A 23,191-nucleotide genomic window follows, 5' to 3' on the forward strand; every position below is an offset into this window, starting at 1 on the left:
GAATATGAGGTCTACTTACTCCTCTCTAATGAAATGTCTTCCTCTTTTCAAGGATTCAGACTATGTTTTACGCAACATGATGGTTACAGGGCAGCTGGGTCTAACAGAAATCCACAAAAATCCTCCTACCATCCACAGGAAGTCATGCATCTTCAGGTATGAGACATGTCTGTTTTGTTTGACTGCCAGAATACATCCTTCTGGTACAGTAGTAGACCTGAAAGACACAGCTTCTGGCTCTGGCTCATACACACTGACTTGTATTCTTTCTTTTTAATTTAATTTAATTTTAAGTTCCGGGATACACGTGCAGGATGTGCAGGTTTGTTACATAGGTAAACTTGTGCCATGGTGGTTTGCTACACCTATCAACCCATCACCTAGGTATTAAGCCCCGCATGCATTAGCTATTTTTTCCTAATGCTCTCCCTGCCCTTGCCCCCTTGACAGGCCCCAGTGTGTTCCCTTCCCTGTGTCCATGTGTTCTCACTGTTCAGCTCCCGCTTATAAGTGAGAACATGTGGTGTTTGGTTTTCTGTTCCTGTGTTAGTTTGCTGAAGATAATGACTTCCAGCTCCATCCATGTCCCTGAAAAGGATATGATCTCATTCTTCTTTATAGTTGCATAGTATTCCATGGTGTGTGTATACCACATTTTCTTTATCCATTCTATCATTGATGAGCATTTGGGTTGATTCCATGTCTTTGCTACTGTGATTAGTGCTGCAATGAACATATGTGTGCATGTATCTTTATAATACAATGATTTATATTCTTTTGGGTATATACCCAGTAATGAGATTGCTGGGTCAAATGATATGTCTGGTTCTAGGCCTTTGAGGAATCACCACACTGTCTTCCACAATGGTTAAACTAATTTACATTCCCACCAGCAGTGTAAAAGCGTTCCTATTTTTCCACAGTCTCACCAGCATCTCTAGTTTCTTGATTTAAAATCACCATTCTGACTGGTATGAGATGATATCTCATTGGGGTTTTGATGTGCATTTCTCTAATGATCACACTGAATTTTATTCTGATTGGCTTTTAAAGAAAAATTTCAGCAGAATGTTGTCTGCATGGGACATACTGGCTCTTTTTTTCCCAAGTCCTTTTTTCTTGAGAGATGGGGGTCTCGCTGTATCACCTAGGTGGGAGTGCAGTGCTATGATCATAGCTCATGCCAGTCTCAAACTCCTGGACTCAAGCTAACTTCCTGCCTCTGCTTCCCAAATAGCTGGGACTACATGTATTTGCCAAGCCCAGCTCATTTAATTTTTTTTATGGTGCCCAGCCTTCCTAAGTCCTTTTTAAAACAGATTTCATTGGCATTTTATTTTAAAATTGCAAGTTTTAAAGCATGAAAGTGTTTTATTTTCAATGAATTTCCTTGTAAATATGGAATTCAACAAAAAACCCACCATAATTATGAATAATATATTCACATCACTCATCAGAGCTCATCTGTGAATGTTAGCAAGGCTGTGAATGTGTCTTTTTTATTTAAAGAAGACGTGCAGGGGCAGAGTTGGAGAGAAGGCAGAGCATGTTGTATTTAATAAGTACTTGGTTCTCAATTACTTAGAATGACTCTCACTTGTCAAATGCAAGGAACACTACTAAAATGTGTACAAATGTAAACAGATCTTAACTGAGAACACACCTATTGCAAAAGGGAATGACTGCTTCTTAGGGGGTCGGTGTCATTGAGTAGGCAGTAACCCAGTCATCCCAGACTAGTAGGCTAATTCAACATTTAATTACATATGGCAATTAAGTTTTAGTTTGGCCTCATGCCAGAATGTTCATTCACTCTCAAGCTCTTTTCCACATAGCTATTCCTTGTGCTGGTCAAGAGCTTTACAGAAGTCCTTGTAATATGCAGACTCATAGCCCTGGATTCTTTTTTTTTTTTTTAATTTTTTATTATGTATTTTTAAAATTATACTTAAAGTTCTAGGGTACTTGTGCGCAACGTGCAGATTTGTTACATATGTATACACATGCCATGTTGGTGTGCTGCACCCATTAACTCGTCATTTACATTAGGTATATCTCCTGAGGCCCCTCCCCCCCACCCCCACTACAGGCCCCGGTGTGTGATGTTCCCCACCCTGTGTCTACGTGTTCTGATTGTTCAATCCCCACCTATGAGTGGGAACATGCATAACCCTGGATTCTTGTGTGTAACTTAGAACAGATGTCTTTGGAGGAAGTCAGTTGACCAATGGGCTCTATTGTTATGCCTGGAAAGCTTAGTATGATGCATTACTACTATGGCAGTCATCAAGACACAACAGAAAGTGGTGGCTCAGCAGCAGAAAAAGGGGTGGGAAGAGCAGAAGGACATCATCTTACCTGTTACTGTAGGATTGATATACAAACTATAAATGTGCTTTTTGAGGATGCAAAGTACCAATTTTTTACAAATACCCTAAAGAAATGGCATATCAGAATTAATGTAGATGGGGAAAAGGAAAAGAAAGAAAAAGAGGTGTGTCTGTGCCTCACCAAGAGAAAGAAGCAGCCACTATATTTCCATGAAAAATCTCAAGTCTCTCACCGAGGCAGATGCTATAGATGCTCTACCCAGATTCCCAAAATGCCTTTTTACCAGCTTCTGTAGGCACGGCTACAAGTAACGGCTCACACCGTAACTTTCTCTGGAGGAGTGCCCTTGAGCCATTGGAGCTCTTCACCAGGAGGTACCTAAGAGATGTGTAAACACTCCCCCAGCCCAAACTGCTCACACACACCCAGGGCAGCTTAGAGCCAATGACTGACTAGTGCTAGGATACAAAAGACCCCTCCCTTTGTCTCAAGGTGGAACAGATTCTTTGGTACAATTGACCTGTCAGAGCTCCCCTTGGTGTCAGGCCGAGGCTAGACTTCATGTGAAATTACATTCTTACTTAGCTTCTTCCCCTTGCCTATCCTGCTTCCCTCAGTCCCTCACAGGTTTCTCCAGCGAACACTCGCTCAATAAATCACTTGCATAAGGATCCCTGTCTCAGGCTCTGCTTCTAGGGAACCCGACCTAACACGCTCATCATTTCTGCTGGCACTCCACCAAAGCATAATGGACAATAAGTAAACAAAAGCATAATGGACAATAAGTAAACAAAACATGAACACCTTCAGATAAGCAAAGACAATGAAGCAGAGTATCATGATGGAGAGTGGCTTGGGCGCTGCTTGCTAGCTGAGATTGGGTGGTCAGGGAAGCCTTCTCTGCCGAGGGGATGTTTGAGCAGAGACAAGAGTGAGCAGACAGACAGCCACGTGAAATCAAGGGCTAGAATGTTCCAGGCAGATGAAACAGCAAGAAGGGCTGGCATGGTGGAAGTGAGGTAGGCACAAGAGAGTAATTCAATATGTTTGGGTGGAATGATGTGAACAGGCAGAAGTTTAATATCTTTGTGCTTATTTGGTTTTGATTTCAGAGATTTCCTCTTTAAATGTACTGACAGTTCAGAAGTCGTTCTGGCCTCTGCCTGTGGAGAAACCCACATAGTAGTTCCACTTCGTGAGAGAACAGGAGAGGCTCTGGGAGTCCTCGATTTTAACATCGGCCGAAATAGGATGTTGTTGTATCAAGAATATAAAGATCTCCAGAAAATGATGAAAGTGGTCCAAGTGGCCTGCTATGAAATCCTTGGCGAGTTATCTGGAGAGATAGAGAAAAAATATGTCTTAGGTATTGTTCGTGTGGCATCAGCCTAAATTCACAAGTTTAATAGGTTTTGGGGAAATCACAGGCAGTGCAATGAAATATGCACTTTCTAAAATGAATTGTTACAATATACAGACCTTTCCAGCTAAAAGGAATTCCCTTATGCAGTCTTGCGCTGATGAGTAATGTCTACAAATTAAAGCAAACAGCCTGGAATCACATTCTCTTGGTTATAGTCATATAGTTTTAGAACTGGAAGGGCTCATAAAGGCAAGCTAGAACTAACATTTATTAAATGCCCCCATTATGTGTTTCAGGTATTATTTCATTTAATCCTTGCCATAACCCTATGAGGTGAATAGTGCTAGCCCATGTACAGGTGAGGAAAGTAAGCAAATTGCCCCCAATCACACAGTTAAGAAATGGTGAGGGCTGGATTTGAACCTATGTTTGGGTGCTCTTCCCACTATGTTATACAGCATTAAGTAATCAGAACATCTCATTTTACAGATAAAGATGCCAAAGCCTGCAAAAGTAAAGTGGATTATCTAAGGTCCAATAGCAAGCTGGTGGGAGAGGCAAGACAAGACTTTAGTTTTTGTAATTCCATATCCACTAGGCTACTCTCAGTGCAATGACAGCTTGGAGAGAGGGAGGGAGGAAGAAGGCATGGAAACCTTTGGCTTCCTAGAATGAAGTGAATAGAATTAGAAGAGTAACACTATGTGGGATTAAGCCAAAAGATTTGTAACTATGTCATACAGTGGGATAAGAAGAAAGGAGAAAATTCATGTCTCCTGAGTGTTCACTATGTGTAACGCCTGTAACTAAGCACTTTTACATATATCATCTTCTCTAACTCTCACAGCTAACCAAGGAAGTAGGGATTAAGCCCATTCTCACAGAAGAGGAAAAGGATATTCAGAGAGACAATAGATTAATAAGGAGAACAGCGTGTGTTCCAACCAGGGTCTAACTCTAAAACCCAAGTTTTTGCCTTTTCTCAAAGCCTCTTCTGTGAGCTTCACCAGGAGTAATTTCCTTTCTTTCTTTTGATTTCATGGCTAGAGAAACTAAGGTTGTTTAAAACCGAAGGATATGGTCTGCTTTTTCTTGACAAAAAATTTACTATAATATGTTCAGAATCCTATGAAAAAGTAATATACAACAATATACATTAGACTGAACAGCAACGTGAGCTATCATTTTGTTATTCCAGAGATTGAAAATGTCGGGGAAGTCCAGCGGGCAGGAATTCTCTTCTTCCGAATCATGCTGCTTGAGCTACAGGAAAGCATACAACTACTCAATTCCATGGAATTTGTGTCACTGTTGCTCTATGACCATACTCTTCTAACAGAGCCAAATTATCCTCAAGACAGCAAATCCATAGAGCCAGAAGCCAACATGGAACTAGTGCGTGACACCCTGAAGGCGGTTATCTTGTTCTTTCATCCAGAGTTGGAATTTTCAAGTGACTTTGGAAGTTGGGATAAGTGTAAATTTGTAAGTTTTTTTTTTTTTTTAAGCACCTTTTAAATTGAAGAATCACCTAAACAAATTTAAATGTACAAATCATAATTGCATAAATCGTAAGGGTACAAATGCAAGAATTTTTACTGAGTGGAACATGTTCACGTAACCAGACCTAGATCAAAAATAGAACATTTATAGAATCCCAAAAGCTCTCCTTTGTACCATTCCTCATCATCCCTTCACTCCACCCACCCCAAGGGTAACCATTACCTTTTTTGTTGTTGTTGTTAACCATTGTTGGTGGTGTTGTCCAAGCTGGACAATACCATTCCCTTCTAACACCATTGATTGGTACGATCTTGGCTCACTGCAATGGTACGATCTTGGCTCACTGCAATGGCACTGCATTGCTCACTTGCAATGGCACGATCTTGGCTCACTGCAACCTCTGCCTCCTGGGTTCAAGCAATTTTCCTGCCTCAGCCTCCCGAGTAGCTGGGATCACAGGTGCCCACCACCATGCCCAGCTAATTTTCTATATTTTTAGTTGAAACTGGGTTTCACCATGTTAGCCAGGCTGGTCTCAAACTCCTGACCTCAGGCTCCCACCTCAGTCTCCCAAAGTGCTGTGATTACAGACGTGAGCCACCGTGCCTGGCCATGGGTAACCATCATCTTCCCTTCTAACACCATTGATTGGTTTTGCCTATTTTAAAATCTATATAAATGGAATTATGTAAGTTGTTGAACTGGGCACTGTATTTCTGCTTGCTGGTGATCCCATAAATTTTCTCTTGTTGTTTGTTCACAGTATATTAACAAATATTTAGTCAACAATATTTGTGTCTTTGATCCAACTGCCAAGCATGTGGAAGTTAATGTACAGCTCATTGATGAATATATCAGAGGTAAATTTTCACTTAATTACGGCCTAAATCTATAGCAACAGCAATAAAACATAGTTCTGATTAAGAGATTTTTATTAGGATAAAACAAATGGGTCATAAATTCAGTTTTTAGGAGAAAATAGTTATAAGTCTTCTAAGAGGAGGGACACTATCTATAATCTATTGCATCATTCCCCAAAGTCACTGTCTCTGCCACACATATGAGAATTCAAAAGCACATCTACCTCCCACTTATTAACTACATGTGCATTATTTATTTTTAAAAATGCAAATGGGGCTGCAATGAGAATAGAAATGTTAAGCAAAAAGGCTATCTTTAGCTTCAATAAATAACCAAAGAAAATAATAGACTTTTTCAGGGAGGAGAATCACCAAGAATGGAGAGCAGCGAGGCTCTCGGGTTGGAGAAAACGATTAGCTGTTTGACCACAGGGAACAGGCCACATATGAAAGTAAATATACAAACAGAGGCCCAAGGTCCTCTGCTGACCCGTATTCTCAGAGGCCTCAGGCTGTGATGAGGAATTCATTTAAAGTTTGTTTTTTTCTTTTTTATGAAAAAATAATTCATAGTTGGGAAAATGGCTCTGTAGAAATTGCTTACTAAATCTATCCCTTTCCTCCTCTTCCCGCTCTCCTACTATCTGTGGAGGCTCTAGACCAACGCAGAAGGGTTTCTGGGTTCGCAGGGAACTATCCTAGCTGATTCCTGAGCAGCCTTGACCTCCAACGCTTCCCCCCACTTTCTGCTTTCCAACAGTGCCCTCTGATGGAAGAAATACTAATTGCAGTTAACGGAGCCCGACTCAGCCAGAAAATAGCCCATAGGCTCCCCAGTCACTGCCGCCAAGCCTTTGGTTATACCAGTCTCCGCAGCAATCCCGAGAAAGTTCGTAGGTCACCCAGATACCAACGCTCTCTCCTTCAGATGCAGTTACATCAGGAAATGCTAAGCTTCTTGCTTAGGGGAAGGGAGAGGAATTCGGGGTGCCTTTCTATTTGTGCCAGAAGGAGAGGAGTCTTCAGGCAGGGCAATCTGCTGCTCGAAGTTTACCTGGCCTAGCAGCTTTAAGTAATGGCCCTACTCCACGAATCTACCCAGAATGAAATGTCACCAATAATACCTGTAGGCTCAGCCTGTGACAGGCAGAGACTGCTAGACTATATAGCGTAGCTCCTAACCCACCACGCCTTCCAAACTATTACTTTACCAAAAGGGTGGAATTACGGCTCGTAATGTGCCCATACTTTCTTAGGGCTTCTGCTGCCAACTCTTACGCCCTCTTCATCCTAGTTCAAGAAAAGGGTATTTCCTAATGTAAATGATGAGTTGGTGGGTGCAGCACACCAACATGGCACATGTATACCTATGTAACAAACCTGTATGTTGTGCACATGTGCCCTAGAACTTAAAGTATAATAATAATTTTTAAAAAAAAGAAAAGAAAGAAAAGGGTATTTTTGGCTGGGCACAGTGACACACACCTGTAATCCCGATACTTTGGGAGGCCAAGGCGGGCAGATTGCTTGAGCCCAGAAGTTGGAGACTAGCCTGGACAACATGGCAAAATCTTGTCTCTACAAAAAAAAATACAAAAACTAACTGGGTGTGGTGGTGCACGCCTGTAATCCCAGCTACTCAGGAGGCTGAGGTGGGAGATTACTTGAGCCTGGGAGGTTGAGGCTGCTGTGAAATGTGATCATGCCACTGCACTCCAGCCTGGGCAACAGAATGAGATCCCATCTCAAAAACAACAACAACAAAAAGGAAGTTTTTTTTTTTTATTCTGGTGGAACTCCAGGCAGCTGTGTCCTGCCTTTAGATTGAGCCAGTCATCTGTGAAGTAACATTGGGTAGCTTTGTTGAGCAGGCCTGGCCTCCCAAGACTGTGCCATTGCAGGTGAGTGCTGCTGACATACTTCCCCCTGTGGGGGTCCCTGTGACTCCAGTGAGCACTCCCAGACAGCTGTGTATGCACTAGTACATCAATAGCCTACTATTCTCTGTCACTTTGCCTAAGATAACTCCTCGTAGTTGGTCTCTTCTACCTGGAGATTCATGACTTGACCACCTTCTCAAGGACCTATTCTCCCCACTCCACTTTGGACCTCTGCTGCCAGTCTCATCTGGTCATTCAGGATGCCCCATGTCTGCTCCATGTCCCCCTCCCAGGAGTTTTAGACAGATGTTGCCTGCTTGGAAATGTTCTTAGACCCAGAGGCAAGAAGAGCTGTCCCCTATCGCAAGTATAACCAGAATCACTTTTCTGTCTAGAACCTGGGTGTCTGCCAAGTGACCGTCCCTCCTCCTCTAAATCCAAGTGTTTACAAGTCCACAGACATTGGTCTCAGCAGGAGTGCCCCAGGCCCTCCACTTCTCCTACATGGTTCCCAGAGCTCCAACTCTGCCAAAGCAGCCAGAGGCTCAGTGCTGTCACCATTTGTAAAGAAACCCACTAGCTTCCGCAATAAAATGACACTATCATCCTCTAAGAGTAACAATGAAGGAAGGTACCTTCCCATCAGCAGGGGAGGACTGCTGGATTCACAGTCCTAATTAACTTTATCTTCAAGATTCGCCTTCCCTGGAAGATCCTTCCCTAATTGCTACTGCCGCCACCGCGGTGGCGCTCATAGGTGCCACGCTCCCTGCAACTCCATTACAAAAATGGAACATGACTCATTCCTTAATCCCCACTGCACAGCTAAGGACCTGACAGGAACCTTGGTAGAATGATTCTACCGACAATCCAGAAAAAACAAGTAGGAAACAGCACTGAATCTGCAACTCTGAGGACGTGCCTTTTTCTTTTAAATGGGTCAAGCCAAAATGGACAACCAGACGACAGGAACATAGTTCTGTCCTACTCATTTAAACCTTCTGTATGCTAACATTGCTTTGGATTCAATTACAGTTCTCTGCTGTCTTTTTGGACTTAGTCATCTTGAATGGGAATTGCTGTTGGTTCCCTCTTATAGGAAAAAACTTGCCATCACAGCTAGACTTGGGTTTAATAGAGAGCTAAGAGTGCGCCATTTATTTACAAGTTGCTCACAGATTTTAGGCCGTGGAGGAGGAAATATCAGTTCAGCTTGAGAACAGATTTCCTTTGTCCTGGCAAGAGCCCCTTAAAAAGCCCTTTTAGTTATGAGTTATGATATTAGACAAGTACTCACACCATGCACAGGGGAAGGGTATAACACTCTGTTCTCGGTAAAGATCTCAGGCCTGAAATGCTTCGATTTCCCATGCATGCAAACCCCTTGCCTTTTCAGTTCCAAGTTATTCAGGGGAAAAAAGAAAATCAAACCAGCCACTCTTTTTATGTTTCTTACCACTTCTTGTGATTTAAATTTTGAAGTTTTCTAGCAGTAGTTATTAAGAGGAATAACTAAACACAGTTCTACATGTGTAGATAACATCACTGCTACTTTGATATCTGATTAAAGACTTTCAAAAATGAACTTGATGAGATGTAGAGCATGATGGCGTGCACCTGTGGTCCCAGCTACTTAGGAAGCTGAGGCACAAGGATTGTTTGGGGCCGGAAGTTCAAGGCTGTAGTGCACAGTGATGGTGCCTGTGAATAGCACTGCACTCCAGCCTGGGCGACATAGTGGACACCGACTGTAGAAATTAATAAGAACAGTTTTCTATTTAATTTGATACTCATTTTTTAAAAATTTTAGTGGCTGTTAAAACTGTCTTTTATCCTGAAAGGATATAAATATTTTATATATATGTGTGTGTGTGTGTGTGTGTGTGTGTGTGTGTGTATTTTTTTTTGAGATGGAGTCTTGCTCTGTCACTCAGGCTGGAGCGCAGTGGCCCAACCTCAGCTCACTGCAACCTCTGCCTCCCAGGTTCAAGAGATTCTCCTGCCTGAGTAGCTGGGACTATAGGTGTGCACCACCATGCTTGGCTAATTTTTGTATTTTTAGTAGAGGCGGGGTTGCACCACTTGGCCAGGCTGGTCTCGAACTCCTGACCTCAGGTGATGCACCCACCACGGCTCCCAAAGTGCTGGGATTACAGGCATATATATATATTTTATAGATATTTTATGTATATATATATTTTACATATATACAGTTTTTTTTTTTTTTTTTTTTTTTTTGAGATGGAGTTTCGCTCTTGTGGCCCAGGCTGGAGTGCAGTGGCACTATCTCGGCTCACCGCAACCTCCACCTCCTGAGTTCCAGCGATTCTCCTGCCTCAGCCTCCCAAGTAGCTGGGATTACAGGCATGTGCCACCATGCCCAGCTAATTTTCTATTTTTAGTAGAAACAGGGTTTCTCCATGTTGGTCGGACTGATCTCAAACTCCCGAGCTCAGATGATCCGCCTGCCTCAGCCTCCCAAAGTGCTGGGATTACAGGCATGAGCCACTGCGCCGGCTTTAAATTTTTTATTAAAGTACTTGAAAAGGTCACATAGAACTAAAAGCCTAAAAAGAGTCACTAGCCTATATCTTCTCTTTCATTCTCTTCAGTCCCCCTCGCCAGAGGCAACCGTGTTTTGTCCTTTCACTCTTTCTTCTTGGCATTTGCACATCTATTTCTATTATGCACATATTGCTATCTTTTGATTCATCAATTTTAAACCTTATCAGTCAATTTCCTCTGATTATAAATGAAGATTTCATTCTGTTATGCCACTATTCTCTTACCCCATCCTCCCAATATAGCTGTATTTATAATTTGGGGTTAAATAAAGATGCAATGTTTACCTGATTTTGCCTATGCAAATATTATACACACCTGAGGATTATAGCATATTTTGATTCCTCATCTTTTTTTGTTTTTCCTGAAGTAAATAATTGTCTTTTATTTTATTTATTTTTATTTTTTTATTTTTTTGAGACGGAGTCTCGCTCTGTCACCCAGGCTGGAGTGCAGTGGTGGGATCTCAGCTCACTGCAAGCTCCGCCTCCCGGGTTTACGCCATTCTCCTGCCTCAGCCTCCCAAGTAGCTGGGACTACAGGCGCCCGCCACCTCGCCCGGCTAGTTTTTTTTTGTATTTTTTAGTAGAGACGGGGTTTCACCGGGTTAGCCAGGATGGTCTCGATCTCCTGACTTAGTGATCCGCCCGTCTCAGCCTCCCAAAGTGCTGGGATTACAGGCTTGAGCCACCGCGCCCGGCTGTCTTTTATTTGTAAACTTTCTTAGTTTTATTTGTAGTTCTTGATAATTCCCACCCCTTCCGTTTGTCTCTCCCATAAGATAGTTCTATCAGATAATTTATTAGGTCTAATTTATTTTCTTTTCCCAAAGCCATCTCTTCTAGAGATCTCAATTCCTGTTTTTGTTTTGTTTTGTTTTGTGTTTTGAGACAGGGCCTCACTCTATCACCCAGGCTGGAGTGCAGTGCCACAATCACAGCTCACTGCAGCCTCGACCTCCCTGGTTCAAGTAATCCTCCTGGCTCAGGTTTCCAAGTAGCTGGGACTATAGGCGCGTGCCATCACGCCCAACTAATTTTGTTTATTTTTGTAGAGGTGGGGGTCTCACTATATTACCAGGCTAGTCTTGAACTCCTGACCTCAAGGGATTCTCCCACCTTGGCCTCCCAAAGTGCTGGGATTACAGATGTAAGCCACCATACCCAGGCCTCAATTCTTTCTCTATCTAAAGTCTTTCCCCTGCCCCCAGATCTGCTACTCAGCTGCCTTCCTGAGATTCACTTCGCCACTATTGTAGGAATTTAATTTGCCATTCTCTTCGTCGTTCTTGGTCTAGTCCCTTGTTTTCAGGTAACATGTCTCCAGTAGTTTTCTGAGAAAGAGTGTATAAGTGGTAAATTTTTTGAGACCTTTCGTTTTTGAAGATGTTTTTATTCAGTCCTCACACTTGATTTCTACTTTGCTGTGGAAGATAATTTTGAAGACATTGCTCTATTGTCTTTTTACATTTTTATTTATATATATTTTAAATAAAATACATATTATTTAATCTATAAATAAATAATAAAATATATAAATAAATAATATATAATAAATTATATATAAATAAATATATAAATAAAATAGATATTATTTAAAATATTTTTAATACATATATATATATATATATATATACTGTTTTTTTTTTTTGAGACGTAGTCTCACTCTGTCACCCAGGCTGGAGTGCAGTGGTGTGATCTTGGCTCACTGCAACCTCCACCCCCAGGGTTCTAGCAATTCTCCTACCTCAGCCTCCTGAGTAGCTGGGATTACAGGCGCCCGCCACCACGCCCAGCTATTTTTTTTGGATTTGTAGTACAGATGGGGTTTTGCCGTGTTGGCCAGGCTGGTTTCGAACTCTTGACCTCAGGTGATCCACCCATCTCAGCCTCCCAAAGTGCTGGGATTACAGGCGTGAGCCTCCGTGTCTGGCCAGGTTTTATATATTTTTAACAGACGGGGTCTTGCTGTATTACCCAGGCTGGACTCAAAACTCCAGGGTTTGCCAGGCACAGTGGCTCATGCCTGTAATCCCAGCACTTTGGGAGGCTGAGGTGGGCCGATCGCTTGAGCCCAGGAGTTCAAGACCAGCCTGGGCAACATAGTGAGACCCTGTCTCTACAAAAAACTTGAAAAAAAAAAAAAAAAAAAAAGCTGGGAGTAGTGGCATGTGCCTGTAGTTCCAGCTACTCAGGAGAGCTGAGATGGGAGGATCGCTTGAACCCAGGAGGTTGAGGCTGCAGTGAGCCATATTTGCACCACTGCACTCCAGCCTGGCCACAGAACGAGACCCTGTCTACAGAAAAATAAAAAAATACTCCTGGGCTTAAGCTGTCCTTCCACCTCAGCCTCCCAAGTAGCTACTACAGTACTACAGGAGTGCTGCCACCGCACCTGGCTTTCCACTGTCTTTTTAAAAAACTGAGACATAATTCACATGCCATAAATTTCACTCTTTGCACATTTTAAAGTGTAGAATTTAGTGGTTTTGAATATATATCCCAGATTGTGCAATTATCACCACTATCTAATTTTAAAACATTTTCATCACCCCAAATAGAAACCCTGTACCCATTGGCAGTCACTCCTTCCTTCCTCTCCCTGTAGCTCCTGGGAGCCACTAATCTGCTTTCTGTCTCTACAGATTTGCCTATTCTGGACATTTCATATAAATGGAATCACACAATACGTAACTTTTTGTATCTGGCTTCTTTCACCCAGCATAATGTTTTCAAGGTCCGTCTATGTTCTAGCTTGTATCAGTACTTCATTTTTGTGTGTGTGGCTGAATTATATTCTATGATAGAACCCATTCTGTTTATTCACCCATCAGCTGATGCACCTGTAGGTTGTTTCCACTTTTTGGCTACTGAAATTATGCCTCCATTAACATTTGTTTGTAAGTTTTTGTGTAAACATGTATTTTCAGCTCTCTTGTGTATATACCTTTGGAGTGCAAACATATGGTAACTCTATGTTTAACTTTTTGTGGAAAAGACTCCATTGTCATCCAACTTTAAAGATTGCTGTTGACAGCCTGGGCAACATAGTGAGACCCTGTCCCCACAAAAAATGAAAAACTTTGCCAAGTGTGGTGGCACATGCCTGTAGTTCCAGCTACTCAAGAAGCTGAACCCAGTTAAGGCTGCAGTGGGCCATGATCATGCCACTGCACTCCAGTCTGGGCAACAAAGTGAGACTTAATCTCTTAAAAAAAAAAAAAAAGGCAAAGGTTGCTGTTAAGAAGTCTGAAGCCTTTCTAAATCGGTGTGACCTTTTTTGTTTTATCTCTCTCCAGAAGCTGTAGAATCATCCCTTCATCCCCAAAGTTGCAAACATTTCATAATGATATGCCTTTTTATGGGTCTGTTTTCATCAGTTGATCAGTGTACTGGCTGGGCTTTTTTCAATTGTGAAATCTAGGTTGTTAAGTGCTGGATGATTTCCTCCATGGCATGAAGACTGTTACTTACAGCTGTGCAATTTGTACACTGCACAAAGGTGCTCTGCTAAGGAGGTGGGTGGGGGCCAAAATGTATCCCAGATTCCATTCACTAGACTGTGTGCCTTAACCTGAAGCTACATCTGCTTGGAGGAGGAGCATCTTTTTCATCCACCAAGCTCTGTGCCCACAGGATGCATTCCCTCACAGGAGGTGTGTTTTCCTCACCTTTACACCAAGGTGACCTATAATGCTGGTGGTGGCCCTGCCCTCTTTTTTCTGTATTCACTCTTTGGGATTCCTATTATTCAGACATTGGATCTCCCAGATTTAGTCTTAAAAATCCCTATATTTTCTCTCCTTTTTCCTAAACAACTTCAACAAACCCTTCTGAACCCTTTGAGGATTCTGGGATATATAGAAGGTTGGTTCTAGGTTTTCTCCACTGCTGATTTAGGATTCCACTTTTCTCCTGTCTGCTACCACTTCTTCACCTGCTTTATATTTCTCAAATTTTGTTGTTCTGTCTTTCACTCAACTAAAATTATCTCAGTGCTATCCATGTGACAGGCCCTGTTCTAGGTTCCTAGGGTACAGTAGTGAATGACATAGACCAAGATTCCTGCCCTCAAGAAGCTTACATTCTAAAGGGGAGAGCAGAGGATAAGCAATAAACGTAATAAATTATATACTATGGTAGAAAATAAGTGCTATGGGGGAGAAAAGCAAAGTAGAGTAAGGCAGTGGATGCAAAGGTAGGAGGCAGGGAGGAGGCACGGGCTGAAAATTTAAATAGAGAAGTCAGGTAGGCCTTATCAAGAAGGTGAGATTTAGGCTGGGCGCGGTGGCTCATGCCTGTAATTCCAGCACTCTTGAGAGGCTGAGGTGGATGGCTCACCTGAGGTCGGGAGTTCAAGACCAGCCTGGCCAACATGCAAAACCCCATCTCTACTAAAAATACAAAAATTAGCTGGGCATGGTGGCAGGCACCTGTCGTCCCAGCTACTCAGGAGGCTGAGGCAGGAGAACTGTTCCAACCCAGGAGGCGGAGGTTGCAGTGAACCAAGATCACGCCACTGCACTCCAACCTGGGTGACAAAGTGAGACTCCGTCTCAAAAAAAAAAAAAAAAAAAAGTGAGATTTAAGCAAAGATGTGAAGGAAGTGAGGGAATCATCCATATGAATGTAGAAGGAATATTCCAGGTGTTGCTTGATGATATTGTATCCTAAGAAAAGAAAAAGAGTATTCCAGGCAGAGAAAACAGCCAAAGCAAAGGCAGGAACAACCAGTGTATTCAAATAGCAACAAGAAGGCCACGGTGTCAGCAGCAGGGTCAGAGAACAGGAGGTAAGTAAGGAGATGAGTTCAGGAGGTAATGGAGGACTGAATCAATTAAGGTCTTGAAGACTATCATAATGTCTTGATTTTATGGCTTATGGTGATCCTCCTGCCTTATCCTCCAAAGTGTGGGATTACAGGCATGAGCCACAACACCCAGTGAAGTAGAGCCATTGCAAGGTTTTCAGCAGAGGAATGACATGACCTGTGTTTTAAAAGGATCGCCCTGCTTCTATAATTAGAAGACACTTTGGAGGTCAAGAAGAGATGCAGAGAGACCAACTAGAGGAGCTGTTGCAGGAATCCGGATGAGAGATGAGGAATGTACCAGTGGAAATGGTGAAAAGTTGTCATATTATATATATTTGAGAGGCAGAGTCAAAATATATCTTGACAGTTTGAGTGTGAAATGAGAAAGAAACAGAGGAGCCAAGACTGACTTCATGGTTTGGAAGGATGGAGTTACCATTAGCTGAGATGGAGAACATGTAGGTGGAGCAGGCTTTGGTCGGGGGAGATGAAGTGTTCAGATTTTGACATGCTGAGTTTGAGATATCTATTGGATATGGAAGTAGAGATGTGAATATGTAGATGGTTAAATAAATCTGGAGTTTTGGAGAAAGGTCTAAGCTGGAGATACAAAATCGAGACTGGTTGGTGAATAGATGACTGGCAAAGGGAGGAAAGTCTCGGCGGGAACACTGAGTAGAGACAATTCTAAATGTTTTGCCACGAAGGGGAGCAAAGAAATGGTGTGGTAACTGGAGGAGACAATGGGGTCAAGGTTTTGTTTTGTTTCTCAGATGGGAAAGATAACAGTAGGTTTGATTCTGATGGGAAATCCTGTAGAGAGCAAGAAGTTAACAATGTTGAAGATAGAGAATTCCTGTAGCAATGTCCTCAAGCACATGAGAGAGGATGGGCTGTTGTTAGAGTAACCATACAGTCTATATTTACCTTGGCACAGCCCAAGTTTTTGCTTGTTGTTCTGGTGACTTCTCCAGTTAGCATCCTCTTTCTCTCTCAAGTGTACCAATTTGGACAATGAATTACTTGACTACCCTGGATCTACCGCATCAAGGGAGGAATTGGCGTAAGACAGCAAGAGGATAGAGAACATAGGTGCAGATGAGAGTGAGGGGGTAGGTGTGCTGGTGGGAGTCTATGGAAGTTGCCTTCTGCTTGTGTCAATCTTACAGTGAAGCTGAAAGCAGAGTCATCAGCCAGAGTGAGGATGGGAGAGGAAGTTGTTGGGACTTTGAGAGGACAGGAATAGGAATTAAATATTGGTGTTTCTTTTTTCCTGATCTTTCTATCGTTGTGTTTTATGTCTTCTTTAATTAATTAATTAATTATAGAGGCAGGGTCTGTCTCTGTCACCCAGGCTGGAGTGCAGTGGTGTGATCATGGCTCACTGTAACCTTGAACTCCTGGGCTTAGATGATTCTCCTGCCTCAGCCTCCTGAGTAGCTGGGATTACAGGCATGAGTCACCATGCCCGGTTCCTATGTCTTCTTTTTCTTTTTCTTTTCTTCTTTCTTTTCCTTTACATTAGTCTTAGTAGGAATTTCAGATGTAGCAAAATTGAATGCATGTTAATCATCTAGAAAAGCATTATTCATTCAATTTCTTTCATATTTTAACTTGGTGGTCTCCAAAGTTAAATGCAAGTACCCCAGAAGATTTTTTTAAAAACTATCTCTGGGGTGCAAGAAAAATATCAAAGATGATTCTGTTGAGACACTGAAAGACAGACAGAAAGAAAAATACCAAAGGACTAAGGACTTTCTTTTTTTCTTTCTTTCTTTTTTTGGAGACAGGGTCTCACTCTGTCACCCAGGCTGAAGTGCAGTGGCACGATCTTGCCTTACTGCAACCTCTCCCTCTCAGGCTCAGGTAATCCTCCCTCCTCCCACCTGAGCCTCCCTAGTAGCTGACACTAGAGGCCCACACCACTTTGCCTGGCTAATTTTTGTATTTTTTGTAGAGACAGACCGTGTTGCCCAGGCTGGTCTTGAACTCCAGGACTCAAGCAATCCACCTGCCTTGGCCTCCCAAGTGTTGGGATTACAGGCGTGAGCCACTGCACCCCACCAAAGGACTTTTCTTTATAATGTTTTTAACTCATTGTTAATTTCTACTTTTTTGTTTAAAATGTTTTAAAATAAATAATTTATATATATATATATATATGGGGTCACGTGCTCAATGTTTGTTACTGATAGAGGTACATGATCAAAAGAACTTGGAGGCCACTACATTAAACTATGAATTTTGTAAATATAATTTGCATTGATTTCAATTTACACATGACTTGATTTATAGCTATATCATTAAAAAAGCCACTACATGTGATATTGTACAGAAATTATGTGATATTGTATAGAAATTATGCTTGTGACGTTGTACAGAAATATGCTTGCAATGGGAATGAAACTGATTCCAGCATTCATCCTGGAACAAACTTCCCCCCAAACTTCGATTACTCGAGAAAAATGTGTTTTTAACTCCCCATGTAACACTGATATTTTTCCTGATAAATCTGGGAGGCAGTACCCTACAGTGCCTTTGGGATCACATTAAATTAACAATGACATATTAAGTGCCTGATTGCCATGGCAGATGTAAGTTCTCCTGCCTACAAAAAAACTGATTGAAATTTGCATACATGACCGGGCATGGTGGCTCATGCCTGCAGTCCCAGCACTTTGGGAGGCCAAGGCAGGTGGATCACCTGAAGTCAGAAGTTCAAGACCAGCCTGGCCAACGTGGTGAAACACCATCTCTGCTAATAATACAAAAAAAATTAGCCAGGTCTGGTGGTGCACACCTGTAATCCCAACCACTTGGGAGGCTGAGGCAGGAGAATGGCTTGAACCCGGGAGGCAGACATTGCAGTGAGCCAAGATCGCACCATTGCACTCCAGGCTGGATGACAAGAGCAAAACTCCGTCTAAAAAAGAAAAGAAAAGAAATTTGCATACACATACCCTTCTATTGCTGCAGGGACCTTCAGTTCATTGTGTGTGGCTGTAATGTTAAGGAGTGACTTGGGGTATGTGAAGCAATAGAAATGGGAATGAAAACTAAGAGAACTAATGAAGAAGAGGAACAGCAAAAAATGCGGCTGATCTTGGATTGTTAGTTGAAAGGAGCAGTTACATTTTAACTTTTGTACTTGAAGCTTAAGTACTTCTTTCTTTTTGCTTTGCCCATCTATGCTAATTATCCATCATTCCCAAAGATTTAATTTTATGAATCCAGTGTTAAAAGCAGAGATCCATAAATGGAGTTTTAATTCAGAAATATCCTACTATAGCCCAGTGTTTCCAGCATAATGAATTCACTGTGTAATTAAAAGTTTGATTAAACTAGAACCTACAAAAATATCATGTTTCTGAACTAATGTCCATAAATAGACTCAAAGGTCGACCAGTATTCTCTATACATTAGACGTATTCAAATAATTTACTATACACTTTTCCAAAGCAAAGCAAAAAAAAAAAAAAAGCGTTATTTCTATGGTTATAAAAGAAGCGTTTATCTGCTTGAAAAAATTACTAAGTCTGTGTGAGTGGGGTCTGTCGTGGGCCAAGCTGCAAAGATCCGGCATGCATCTACCACAAGAGGGCAGTAGCACTCAACCGTTAATAGGAAACCCAGCAGAGCGCTGGAGGCTCATTAGAGGAATCGTTAGAGCAGGTCGTTAACGCATCAACCTCTGGAAAGGACAGGGAAACAGGAACCACCGTCCAGACACTTTCGGAGCTTCTGTCTCGGTAACAATAAGACAGGAAATAAGCAACAGGGTCTTGTGAAAGAGAGCGACGACCTTGCTCACCATCCTCGTGTCGCTGAATCACCATGGAGATGGCAACTAGCTTAATAATGGCTGCAGATGGGCGTCTGCTCATGTGGATGTTCAGATAAGAACACTGTGGCAGGGGTCAAAGGAACAGAGCTCTTCATGGGCATTACGGAAGGGCGGAAGAAAAGCTAAGGGGAGCAGCAGAGCTGTTTTGTCTCCGAAAATTAGACTTTTAGGAGTGTCCTAGGTTGAATTTTATTTTATTTAGCTTCATATCATTGAGACATTAAGATTATCTTTAGAAACCTGTGTCATTTACCTTGCAGGGTTTCCAGGAAACTAATTAATAGAAAGAGAGATGAATTGGCCGGGCGCGGTTGCTCACTGTAATCCCAGCACTTTGGGAGGCTGAGGCGGGCAGATCATCTGAGGTCAGGAGTTCGAGACCAGCCTGACCAACATGATGAAACTCCATCTCTACTAAAAATATAAAAATTAGCCAGGCATGGTGGTAGGCGCCTGTAATCCCAGCTACTTGTAAGGCTGAAGCAGGAAAATCGCTTGAACTCAGGAGATAGAGGTTGCAGTGAGCCTACAAGGTGCCACTGCACTCCAGCCTGGGCAACAGAGTGAGACTCCATCTCAGAGAAAAAAAAAAAAAAAAGAAAGAAAAGAAAAAAGAATTGTAACAAATGCACCTTCAATATTTTAAATATGTATGTCGATTGGTCTAGTGTTGCCCATAAAATGAATCAGGTATTTTGAGTGTGATCTCATGAGCAGCACCTGTTTTTGTTTTTATTCATAATTCTCTCTAATGTTACTGAGCTATAATCTGGAAAGATGTTTAGTATTTGAAATACCTAATTCATTATTCCTTAATTTAATGTTTCAGTTTAACATTTATTGAAGACTTACAATTGAATGAGAAAAGACAATGCCAGGGTGGTGTGTGTGTGAGCGTATGTGTGTGTTAAAACAGAGAATTTTAGAAAATTAATTGGATCCACGTTTTAAAGTCAGCTTCAAATAAAAATTGAGACTTGTGAATGTTTTCCACATTTTATGTGCCTTAGTGTATCCCGTAGTATACCTTTTGTTGTATAGTTCCTTCCAAACCATAGGACAGCTAAACCTAATTCAGAGAATCTTGTTCCTTTGTGTTGATAAAAGACAAGAAAATAAAATATGTCCTGCTTAGCAATTCTAATAGATCATTGTCATTACTGTTAATAAGCTATTGGATGGAAGACTTGATATTTAAAAGCTTTTGCTCAATTAAAAAAAAAAAAAAAGCCAGGTGCGGGGGCTCATGCCTGTAATCCCAGTACTTTAGGAGGCCTAGGTGGGAGGATTGCTTGAGGCCAGAAGTTCAAGACTAGCCTGGGCAACATAACAATACCCCATCTCTATGATTAAAGATAATGAATAAATTATTTATTTATAATTATAAATAAATAAATAATAAAGCTTGAACTCAATTATAACTAAATGGTTTACTCAAATCAGCAAACATGTATTGGGTTAGGCAGTGAGTTAGTCACTAGGAATAACAGAAATGAATAAAACAGACTTGTGGGTGAGAGGCATCTGAAAGAAAGGGGATAGTTATTATTATTATTATTATTTGAAATGGAGTCTCACTCTGCCACCCAGGCTGGAGTGCAGTGGCACAATGTCAGTTCACTGCAATCTCCACTTCCCAGGTTCAAGCGGTTCTCCTGCCTCAGCTTCCCGAGTAGCTAGGATCACAGGTGCCCACCACCACGCCTGGCTAATTTTTGTATTTTTAGTAGAGATGGGGTTTCACCATGTTGGCCAGGCTGATCTCGAACTCCTGACCTCAAGTGATCCACCCACCTCTGCCTCCCAATGTGCTGGGATTACAGGTGTGAGTCACCGCACCCAGCTAATAGTTAATATTTTTGAGCAACTACTCTGTGACAGATCTTCACAAATATTTTCTCAGCCTCTGGTCCCAGCTACTTGGGAGGCTGAAGTGGGAGGATCACCTGAGCATGGGAGGTCGAGGCTGCAGTGAGCCATGATCATGCCACTGCACTCCAGCCTGGGCAACAGGGCAAGACCCTGACTCAAAAGAAAAAACAATTCTTCCAATTTTGTTTTATGAGAGAAGAAACTGAGGCTCAGAGCAGTTAAGTGACAAAACTCATTGGTGTAGAGTCAAGATCTGTTAAACTCTAGATAGTCTTTCCATTGGACAGAACCCACATCTGTTCAACTCTATATAGTCTTTCCATTGGACCATTCTATTTGAATATTAGTCACTGACTCCTGGGAAAAAGCAACTTTTATGAATGACAGTTTAACAGTTTTCAATTTAAAAAACTTAAAACATATAATGGTGTGCAGTTACTATATAGCTTTAAATAATTTTTAATTAGAAAACATTTCAAACATGCAAGTATAGAGAATAACACCTGCATAGTCATTATGAAGCTATATTTTATATCCAACCTTAACACTATGTTTGAGTTAGACTTTCTAAAGAAAACATTATAAGAACAGTTAAGGATTTCTATCCTTCCTCGATCCCACTGTCTTCTTGTCTTTCCCTAGAGATAATACTATCATGAATTTGGTATTAGTTTCATGCATGATTTCCTATTTTTACCATATGCTAATGAATCCATAAATAATATAATTCTATCTTGCAGGTTTTAAAACTGTTTAATTGTGTCCAAAAGTGCATATATCTATAACTTACTTTTTCTATTGAATATTTTGAGATTTATTCATGAATACAAATAACTCTAATTCTTTGTTAACTGCTGTCAAGTATTCCATTGTATGACTACACCAAAATTTATCCATAGTCCTGTAATTACATATTTATACAAGATTCTGCTTGGTTTTGACTCAAAACATATCTAATGAACTTTAATCATAATACTGGAACTTATCATTTTAATAGTGAAGTGTAAAACTATCCACTCTTACTTTTTTCTTCCTGATGCAGGTCATTCCCGAACCGAAGTATGGAAATTTGGTAATGTTGTCATTGAACATCTATACCACTGGATACACATCTGTTCAGCTCTCATGAAGATCACCAAAAAACTAAATAGTTCTATTACACCCCCGTTGCCCTCCAAGACTGACAATTATATGTATGCAAAAATGCCAGGGGAAGGTTTGCAAGAGAAGTGATCATGAATGATAATGGAATTGGTACTGTATTTAGGATCCTTTGTTCATGTTCAGTTTTGTTTGTTAACTATAAAATATTTTCCATTGGAAAGGGGTACCGATAAACATCATCTGCTCCTAACATTTATCTCAGCACTTTCTAAACCCAAAAGTGGTACCTAAGAAGAAATTTAGCCAAAAAATATCCAGCGAAGGTAGCCATAGCCAAGTGTTTTTAAGTATGTTATAGAATATATTTGAAAGCTTCCTTTCAGTTTGAGCTTTGTATCTGCTGTGGAACTGTTATGGTTGATTGAGTAGTTATTTTTCATTCTTATAAGGTGCAAAGTAACAACTGAGGATTTAGAAAACAAGAATACCAAACAGAATACCAAATAATAAAGATAAACCAAAAGAATACCAAATAATAAAGATTTTTAAGAAATGGACTGAGAATTGTTTTTCTAATTTTTCAAAGACTTATAACATCACCTCTTCCCTCTCTCTGCCCCCCTACTCTTGCCTTAACAACTCAAGTCATTTTTAACTTATTAATTTTTAATTTTTGTGGGTACATAGTAGGTATACATATTTATGGGGTACTCAAAAGTGATTTTAATGAACAGAAATTCTTGTGGGAAAATGTCCATGACTCATGGAAAAAAGAAGACACTTTTTAAATGATAAAAACCTCTTCAGTTTAAGAAGTGCAAAAAGAATTTATATTTGTTTAAAGCTTGTTTTTATGACAAACTTTACTGCTCTGTGGTGAGATTTCATCTTTGCAATAAGATATCTGATGACAGAGTCCAGTTTTAATAACATTTTGGGAAATTAAACTTTATTTTCTTTATTAGATTGACAAAATGTGATGTGTCCAAATATCTTATAATTTGAGATTGGCTGTCCCTTTTTAACCTTTTCTGATAAGAGGGTGGTGTTATTACCAGTC

General features: G+C 41.0%; 1 protein-coding gene across 1 annotated transcript in view; it reads left to right on the forward strand.

Annotated features, from left to right (window-relative positions):
* EFCAB5 (EF-hand calcium binding domain 5) overlaps positions 1–22,800 on the forward strand; it is a 169,448-nt gene extending 146,648 nt beyond the window's left edge. Inside the window, exons 18-22 of the mRNA XM_008010917.3 lie at positions 53–156; positions 3,444–3,697; positions 4,893–5,179; positions 5,961–6,057; positions 22,070–22,800. Coding sequence (XP_008009108.3) covers positions 53–156; positions 3,444–3,697; positions 4,893–5,179; positions 5,961–6,057; positions 22,070–22,260 — 933 coding nt within the window. The 3' untranslated portion in view covers positions 22,261–22,800. The remainder of the gene's footprint in view (positions 1–52; positions 157–3,443; positions 3,698–4,892; positions 5,180–5,960; positions 6,058–22,069) is intronic.
* The last annotated feature ends 391 nt before the right edge of the window (positions 22,801–23,191 follow it).

This window comes from Chlorocebus sabaeus, chromosome 16 (assembly GCF_047675955.1).
Source record: "Chlorocebus sabaeus isolate Y175 chromosome 16, mChlSab1.0.hap1, whole genome shotgun sequence".
Classification (NCBI taxonomy): Eukaryota; Metazoa; Chordata; class Mammalia; order Primates; family Cercopithecidae; genus Chlorocebus; species Chlorocebus sabaeus.